Raw genomic sequence first — 9578 nt, forward strand, 5'->3', positions numbered from 1 at the left:
TGGCAAATTTAGTATTGATCATTCTTTGAACATGTACTATCAGAATATTGTTAACAAAATCACGCATAAAATCATAATTCACTCAAACTTAAAAAGTCAATAATAATTTTTCACGAAGCAATTAAGATCAAACAAAATCATCGGTAAAAAATGAAGAATACATCACAAAAAATTAAAGCAAAATACTGGTATATATTTCAATATTGAGTAATGAGCAAAATGAAGATTAGTTCATTGGACAGTTCTGTAGCCTAGTTGTACATAATACATATTATGTAGTTAATAAATCACACAAATCAGACACCCGTATTAAAAAACATATCGTATACCGGTATGTTTATTACCGGTATACTATATATGTGTTTTTTTCAATGTATACACTACACAGTATACATAAAACATGCATCTTATTTCCCGCAGTTTTTTGTTCAATTTTCACATATCCATGGCCCAGCCATTCCGGTAAATCTGGTTCAGTTTCAATGTTAATCTTCCGCCTTTTGTTTCTTGCTTTTACTTTCAGTTCCATCTTCCTCATCCTCTTGATCACTCACATCTGAGGCAACTGGGGAGTTTTGGAGCGAGTTTTGGGGCGAGATGAAGTCCACTATTCTGTGACTCTGAAACAGATGAGAAGTTAGAGTGCGTTCTGTGCAGAGTGCGTTCTATACAGAGTGCGTTCTATGCAGAATGTATGATTGCATGTGCTATAATTGAGATTGCAAAATTATTGTAACGACAATGGACATTGGGCTAGGTAAAGTTCAGGTTAGGGCAACGTCAAAATTAAGGCTTAATATCAAAGCATATATCGAAATGTCATTATATGAAATTTCAGGGGCTCAAAATATGTTATACAACTTCGTTCAGCATCTTTTCTATAATAACTCTAGTAGCATGATAGTCGACATGATTTAAATCACTATTTATCTGAGTTATGGTCCGAAAGAGGATAAATTATATAATCACATCAAAAATATGAGGTGATACTGATTCGATGACATCATGAAAATTGAATAGTAGAATCATAATATAAATCGTACGATTCTTTCCCAGAGAGGATAGCAGTTAGTATTACATACAAATTCAACGGATTCGTAGTAGGACTAAGTAAGAACTTAGCAAAATATTAAATTACAGCAATCTGAGTACTTACAATGGGCTCGTAGAAATACTCCATAAAATCCGCGATATAACCGTTAATAGCTTTATGAACTCCTTCTACCCTTCTCCTCACCTCCAACCGCTTCTCCTGTAGAACAGAAAATGATTAAATAAATAAAATAATTATTCGGATTTTAACAACTAATCGAGAATGCAGGATTTAGTTCTGTAACGGATACTTAAGACTTTTTGCATATTATCTTTACTTTAATATAGAAATCTCGAACTACTGCAAAAGAAGTTTTTTCCTTGTCAGAGTGTCGACCAAAAATTAAGGAGCACCTTCAGAAATGTAATTCCAAGATCATGGCGGGAGTACCCACGTTCCAGATTCCTCTGGAGATATTTGTCATACTCAGCAATAATCCGAGTAATGTAGTCGGACGTTGAGACTGAGTTTGTTCTGATAACCGGCAGAAACATACCTGGTATTTCAAAGAGTTTAACTTTCAACTCTGATAAGAGTGGTTAAATGGTCGTCAGACTGGAAAGTTAAGCGATAACCATAACTTTGTAATTATAATACAAAATTTGTATTGTGTTTAAATTTGATCAAACTTGAAATATGATCCATGACATTACGTGTGCACTGTATCATATTATATTGTATTGTACGTGTTATAAGTTTGAGTGATGACTTGTATGATATATACTATTATATATATATTATATTATCATCAATGAGAATACCAAAGAACTATATTTCTAAAAGATGGATGCACGTGGTTAGATTATTTAATCATAAATTGTATTTCATAGGGGGGGGTGTCATGTCCGTCTATGTCCGCCTATGTCCTGTCCTTTTTGGATTCTATGAGACAACGGACGTGTTTTTTGGGACATTGGCGGACACGGACGGACATTGGCGGACTCGGACGGACATTGGCGGACTCGGACGGACATTGGCGGACTCTGACGGACATTGGCGGACCCGGACGGACATTGGCGGACTTGGATGGACATTGGTGGACATTAGCGGACATTGGTGGACATTAGCGGACAAACATTTTGAGGACTGAAGAGTACTGAAGAGTACTGAAGAGTACTGAAGAGTACTGAGGAGGATGGCTGAGAAGGATGGCTGAGGAGGATGGCTGAGGAGGATGACTGAGCGGGATGACTGAGGAGGATGACTGAGAGGGAGGAGAAGGATCAGGAAGAACCAGGAGGAGGAGGACCCAGAAGGAGGACCGAGGAGGAGGAGGAGAACTGAGGAGGATGACTGAGGAGGAGAAGGACTCAGGAGGAGGACTGAGGAGGACTGAGAAGGAGGAGGACTGAGGAGGATGGCTGAGGAGGATGGCTGAGGAGGATGACTGAGAGGGAGGAGGAGGAGGAAGAGGAGGAAGAGGACTGAGGAGGAGGAGGAGAAGGACTGAGGAGGAGAAGGAGGACCCAGGAGGAGGAGGACCCAGGAGGAGGACCCAGGAAAAGGCCCCAGGAGGAGGAGGAGGACTGGGGAGGAGGAGAACTGTTGAGGACTGATGAGGAGGACTGAGGACGAGGAGGAGGAGTAGGAGGAGGACTGAGGAGGGGAGGAGGAAGAGGACTGGGGAGGATCAGGAAGACCCAGGAGGACCCAGGAGGAGGAGGAGGACCCACTACCCAGGAGGAGGAGGAGGACTGAAGAGGACTGAGGAGGAGGACTGACGATGACTGAGAAGGAGGAGGAATGAGGAGTACTGAGGAGGATGGCTGAGGAGGATGGCTGGGGAGGATGGCTGAGGAGGATGACTGAGGAGGATGACTGAGAGGGAGGAGGAGGAGGACTCTGGAGGAGGACTCAGAAGGAAGAGGAGGAGGACTCAGGAGGAGGACTCAGGAGGAGGACTGATGAGAAGGATGAGGAGGAGGACCCAGGAGGAGGACTGAGGACCGAGGAGGAAGAGGTGGAGGATGAAGAGGAGGAGGAGGACCCAGGAGGAGGAGGACTGAGGAGGAGGACTGAGGAGGAGAAGGAGGACCAAGGAGGAGGACTGGGGAGGAGGAGAACTGTTGAGGACTGATGAGGAGGACTGAGGAGGAGGAGTAGGAGGAGGACTGAGGAGGGGAGGAGGAAGAGGACTGGGGAGGATCAGGAAGACCCAGGAGGACCCAGGAGGAGGAGGAGGACCCAGGAGGAGGAGGAGGACTGAGGAGGACTGAGGAGGACTGAGGAGGAGGACTGACGATGACTGAGAAGGAGGAGGACTGAGGAGTACTGAGGAGGATGGCTGAAGAGGATGGCTGGGGAGGATGGCTGAGGAGGATGACTGAGGAGGATGACTGAGAGGGAGGAGGAGGAGGACTCAGGAGGAGGACTCAGAAGGAAGAGGAGGAGGACTCAGGAGGAGGACTCAGGAGGAGGACTTAGGAGAAATGAGAAGGAGGACTGAGGAGAACTGAGGAGGAGGAGGAGGAGGAGGACTGAATAGGGGGAGGAGAAGGAGGGGGACTGGGAGAGGACTGGGGAGGAGGAGGACTGATGAGAAGGATGAGGAGGAGGACCCAGGAGGAGGAGGACTGAGGACCGAGGAGGAAGAGGTGGAGGATAAAGAGGAGGAGGAGGACCCAGGAGGAGGAGGACTGAGGAGGAGGACTGAGGAGGATGGCTGAGGAGGATGACTGAGAGGGAAGAGAAGGAGGAGGAGGAGGAGGACTCAGGAGGAGGAGGAGGACTCAGGAGGACTGAGAAGGAGGAGGAGGAGGAGGAGGACTGAATAGGAGGAGGAGGAGGGGGACTGGGGGAGGACTGAGGAGGAGGATGGAGGACTGAGGAGAAGGATGAGGAGGAGGACTGAGGAGGACTGAGGACTGAGGAGGAAGAGGAAGAGGACTGGGGAGGATCAGGAAGACCCAGGAGGACCCAGGAGGAGGAGGAGGACCCAGGAGGAGGAGGAGGACTGAAGAAGACTGAGGAGGAGGACTGACGATGACTGAGAAGGAGGAGGACTGAGGAGTACTGAGGAGGATGGCTGAGGAGGATGGCTGGGGAGGATGGCAGAGGAGGATGACTGAGGAGGATGACTGAGAGGGAGGAGGAGGAGGACTCAGGAGGAGGACTCAGAAGGAAGAGGAGGAGGACTCAGGAGGAGAACTCAGGAGGAGGACTGATGAGAAGGATGAGGAGGAGGACCCAGGAGGAGGAGGACTGAGGACCGAGGAGGAAGAGGTGGAGGATGAAGAGGAGGAGGAGGACCCAGGAGGAGGAGGACTGAGGAGGAGGACTGAGGACCGAGGAGGAAGAGGTGGAGGATGAAGAGGAGGAGGAAGACCCAGGAGGAGGAGGACTGAGGAGTGAGGACCGAGGAGGAAGAAGTGGAGGATGAAGAGGAGGAGGAGGACCCAGGAGGAGGAGGACTGAGGAGGAGGACTGAGGAGGAGAAGGAGGACCCAGGAGGAGGAGGACTGGGGAGGAGGAGAACTGTTGAGGACTGATGAGGAGGACTGAGGACGAGGAGGAGGAGTAGGAGGAGGACTGAGGAGGGGAGGAGGAAGAGGACTGGGGAGGATCAGGAAGACCCAGGAGGACCCAGGAGGAGGAGGAGGACCCATGAGGAGGAGGAGGACTGAGGAGGACTGAGGAGGACTGAGGAGAAGGACTGACGATGACTGAGAAGGAGGAGTACTGAGGAGGATGGCTGAAGAGGATGGCTGGGGAGGATGGCTGAGGAGGATGACTGAGGAGGATGACTGAGAGGGAGGAGGAGGAGGACTCAGGAGGAGGACTCAGAAGGAAGATGAGGAGGACTCAGGAGGAGGACTCAGGAGGAGGACTTAGGAGAAATGAGAAGGAGGACTGAGGAGAACTGAGGAGGAGGAGGAGGAGGAGGACTGAATAGGAGGAGGAGAAGGAGGGGGACTGGGAGAGGACTGGGGAGGAGGAGGACTGATGAGAAGGATGAGGAGGAGGACCCAGGAGGAGGAGGACTGAGGACCGAGGAGGAAGAGGTGGAGGATGAAGAGGAGGAGGAGGACCCAGGAGGAGGAGGACTGATGAGGAGGACTGAGGAGGATGGCTGAGGAGGATGACTGAGAGGGAAGAGGAGGAGGAGGAGGAGGAGGACTCAGGAGGAGGAGGAGGACTCAGGAGGACTGAGAAGGAGGAGGAGGAGGAGGAGGAGGACTGAATAGGAGGAGGAGGAGGGGGACTGGGGGAGGACTGAGGAGGAGGATGGAGGACTGAGGAGAAGGATGAGGAGGAGGACTGAGGAGGACTGAGGACTGAGGAGGAAGAGGAGGAGGATGAAGAGGAGGAGGAGGACCCAGGAGGAGGACTCAGGAGGAGGAGGACTCAGGAGGAGAAGGACTGTTGAGGACTGATGAGGAGGACTGAGGACGAGGAGGAAGAGTAGGAGGACTGAGGAGGGGAGGAGGAAGAGGACTGAGGAAGATCAGGAAGACCCAGGGGGAGGAGGAGGAAGAGTAGGAGGAGGAAGCATCTAAATGTTATTTCCATTTTTGTCCGTTTTTGTCCATTTTTGTCCGTTTTTGTCCGCTCTATTTTTTGTCCGTTTTGAAAATATAGGGTACCGAACGGACAAAAAACATGATCCCCCTATAACAGCAAAAATTGAACATTTTATTTAGCAATTTAGGTGTCCATTAATGTCCGCCTATGTCCGTCTATGTCCGCCTATGTCCGTCTATGTCCGCCTATGTCCGCCTATGTCCGCCTATGTCCGTCTATGTCCGCCTATGTCCGCCTATGTCCTGTCCTTTTTGGATTCTATGAGACAAGCGGACATAGACGGACGTGACACCCCCCCCCTTCATATTAGTGGAAATATGATAGGTCTGTACTCTGTAGAGATAGTTGAGTGGTGACCCGTATTCATGGATAATCATGTTCAACCAACCATAACAAGTTAAACTTGGATATATTGATAATGGTTTATGAACTTTACCTAACCTGCATCTTTAATTGGTTTGTAGATGTCAGGATTGTCCCCCATTGGGTAAGGTGCATCGTTCTGTACTACGAAATCGATCTGAAATGGGAATACATTTGGTAGAAGGAGGCTTCATGATCATAGTTTCTTGGATTTCCGCCAAACAAAAAGTCTGCCGAGTGCCACCTGTTGTTAGATTAGTTTTCCAAGGCTTAATGATATTTGATCTGCATTTGAAATACAGCCAATTGCACGTCAGTTCCACTACCGTTTCATAAATTCCATCCGAGATAAGAGTCTGATCTCAGACATGTAATCTTGGAATGCAATGATAAATAAAATATTTGGCATCAGCCACAATGTTTCAGACTTCAAAAGTGCCAAAAAAGTTACATTTTTTTAAAACCCTAATATTCTAAAAATATTCTTTGTATTTAAACCTGGAAACAAGTAACTTACATTGTGTTCGTGAAGGAACTCCTTGTTAATACACCAAGGTGCAGGACAGATGACCTCGTCCACGTACCTGCACTGTCTCACACTCTCACATCTCTCTTCCTCCGTCATCACAGTCTGTCCTTTCAACTCAAGAGTTGTAGACCCTGCAGAAACTGCAAACCAAACACAATTATTTGTCGTTTAATTAAACAGTGTGTTTGTTTGAAGTCTAAACTTGATATTTTATTCTGTTATTTAAATATTTCATCAGACCAAAAAGGGACTGTATATATAAGATTATTAACAAAAATAAATTCTTACCACCAGCTATAACGTAAGTGTTGGGGAACATGTTTTTTGCCTGCATGATGTACCGGGCATGTCCAAAATGAAACATATCAAATACTCCATCGACATAGACTCTTATTTGATCTTTCCCTGTATTAGACATTTTATTGTTAACCTAGGCATTTAGGAAACTAATTGAAAAACAATATCACAATTGGATTAATTAGAATACCATTTTTAGCTATAATTTGTCACCCACTATCATTATTTGTCCAATTTTCAAACCACTCTGGCAGTGTATGAATCAATTTTTTCGTGAAAATATGTCTAATAAACAATTTTATCAGAATGTTCTCCCTCCCCTCTCCAATTAACATTGAATTTTATTATCTTACCTTTAATATGTTTGTACTTAGTACGGTCTGCAGGATTGATATACATTCCATATTTGTTGCTGTATTCTTGTACACTTTCTCCTAGCTGGACAGCTGGAAGTCTGTTGCCCTGCAGAAGAGGGTTAGTGAGTCGCAACGTGAGCTTCACAACACATCTAAAGAAATTGTAAGCACTACGCAGCACTCCATTAATGTTGCTGAATGTTATATCACGTGCTGAATATATCATGACAGGATCTATATTCATGCTTTTAAAAATTTTTTTCCCTGCTCTTGCCGAAGGCAAAAAGATCGTAGGGAATAAGTAATCGGGTTTGGATATATGAGGTGGCCCGACGGTCCTACGGTGATGACAAAAGTCTGCTCCTTCGCAATATAGACCACTCCCCTATAATTATGTGTATAAAAGGAGTCTATTTTGCGCGCGCGACGCCTGTTATGTGTTAATTAATTACAGGCATAGCAACCAGTTTTTGGTGCTTGACGACTGTTACACAGGTTTCCATCGGGTTACAATTCACTCTTATTCATTAATATAATAATATAATGACTAATATAGCATATTAATCATCAGAGCGGATCAATCATCAATGTAAATGTTATTTTGGTGAAACAAGCTTAATAAATTACCAAGTGATAAAATTCAGCAAGTCGAAACAAATTAAATTATGATATCAGCTGATAAACTCGTTGCTGATTACTTAACAGTTGATCGACACTTAATGGTAAAAAGCGAAAACATAGTTGACAAAAGATGTTACTTTACATTTACATTCAAGGAGCAACTAAGATCAAGATTGCGGTATGCTTTTAAAGAATCCTATATAAAATCAAAGGCTCGATAGTCGATAGTTGATGGTGCTGTAGATGTAAGCATCAAACAGAATAGTTGATTACAGTCAATAAAGTTGGCATACGATGCAATATTATGACGTGACATGATACGCATCGTTAACACGAAACAAAACCGCGCAAAAATGAAATGAGCTACAACCAAACCACATACAGATCGACGGCGACACTTCAGATGCGCGCAGAATTTTACAAGTTCTGCACGCCTAATATAATATAAACGATTATCACGTGCGCCAAACACCACTCTGGGATTGGGGATACAATAAAGTAGAACAATTACATTGTAGGCAGTAGGGAAATTTGATCGTGCGTGGTGTTACCGCGGCGAAATTCTTGTTCTACAAAGTTACTATAACGGAAGCATGATTCTAGTTGAAAAGTTATGAGAATTAAGAACCTTGGACACTAACCTCCTGGACAACGTTTAAATCAGCACACATTTTGAGCAGAGTTTAGGATCCTTCAGAACCAGTTCAGTCAATGAAACTCTGTTGGCCAAGGGTATGCTACTAGCTAGAAATCAAAATGACATTATAGCCAAAAATTCTTGCTTCCTCAGAAAAGAATTCGAAAAAAACTCATCAATCATGTATCATTAGTGAAACAAATTTCAGTGAAACAAATTTAAAATTTTATCCTTTATTTTACAATCATAATATAATAATATTTATAAGCCTCCGTTTTGAAAGTAAATTTTAATATATCCACATTTCTATTTCAAATTCAATTTTATAAGTCAATAACTGGCCGCCAAAGCCGCGCATTCATGAAAACAGGATTAACTTGTTTATAGTTATACAACAAATAGAAGTAAATTTAAAACTATCCGTGGTTTTTAGAATAAATTACAATCTTACCTAAATCCAAAGCCAGCTTTGTAAAATTTACTATATTAGATCATAATATATCGTCAATTCTAAATTTTACAATATACAACATTTCATTAATTTATAAACAAGCGTACTCCAGCCCCTATACGCCGCGCATCCATCCAAAGTATTATTTTATACTTTTTGCTTTCTAATAAATATCGTGTCAATGTGTATGTCCAAATGTTCATGTTTTGTGTAAACTGAATCCAATTGAAACTAGTGACAAGGATAAGGACCCAAGTGCCTGTACGGCTTTTTCGGACCCCTGTGGACCACTATTCTTGAAATCGCTCTACAACTATTGAACATTTATAACTGTTATATAATATATAACATCATTTGACAATTATTATCATTAATCTACAATCTAACTGTCTTGCTGAGGGGGAGGAGTAAACGCTTCACATTAAAATACTTACGACATACAAAATCTAAAACCATATATATATAAATAAATCTATTTCGTTGTAATATCTTCACATTTGCTTTATCTTAATACTATAATGAAGTACAGTAGGATACATGTTTAGAGAAAGAAAGGTTGGTCCGATTATTAACAAAAGTTAAATTGTCTTCAGACAACATTTGACTGCACTTTCTTTGATGTAAGGGTATCCCATCCGTATGCCATATAAAATGTTACCGCGAGTCTTCCTGCCTTTTATGCAAGGAACAAAAATGGGAAAAAAGAGTCC

General features: G+C 44.0%; 1 protein-coding gene across 1 annotated transcript; it reads right to left on the reverse strand.

The window, feature by feature from the left end:
* Positions 1–323: 323 nt before the first annotated feature.
* LOC134816514 (choline-phosphate cytidylyltransferase A-like) lies at positions 324–8526 on the reverse strand. Its single transcript, XM_063825385.1, has 8 exons — positions 8422–8526; positions 7157–7265; positions 6795–6911; positions 6495–6646; positions 6056–6134; positions 1447–1589; positions 1157–1252; positions 324–620 (listed from the first exon to the last, which is right to left on the reverse strand). Exons 1-8 carry the CDS (start codon positions 8449–8451, stop codon positions 486–488), a joined length of 861 nt encoding a protein of 286 aa, XP_063681455.1. The 5' UTR covers positions 8452–8526; the 3' UTR covers positions 324–485.
* Positions 8527–9578: the final 1052 nt, after the last annotated feature.

Source organism: Bolinopsis microptera, chromosome 6 (assembly GCF_026151205.1).
Source record: "Bolinopsis microptera isolate Bmic1 chromosome 6, MBARI_Bmic_1.0, whole genome shotgun sequence".
Taxonomy (NCBI): Eukaryota; Metazoa; Ctenophora; class Tentaculata; order Lobata; family Bolinopsidae; genus Bolinopsis; species Bolinopsis microptera.

Coding starts and splice junctions, on each gene's coding strand:
- LOC134816514 (XM_063825385.1), bottom strand. CDS start 8,451: ATGTGTGCTGATTTAAACGTTGTCCAGGAG. Junction 7,266..8,421: donor ATTTAAACGTTGTCCAGGAG/GTTAGTGTCCAA, acceptor CCTCTTCTGCAG/GGCAACAGACTTCCAGCTGT. Junction 6,912..7,156: donor TAAGTACAAACATATTAAAG/GTAAGATAATAA, acceptor TGTCTAATACAG/GGAAAGATCAAATAAGAGTC.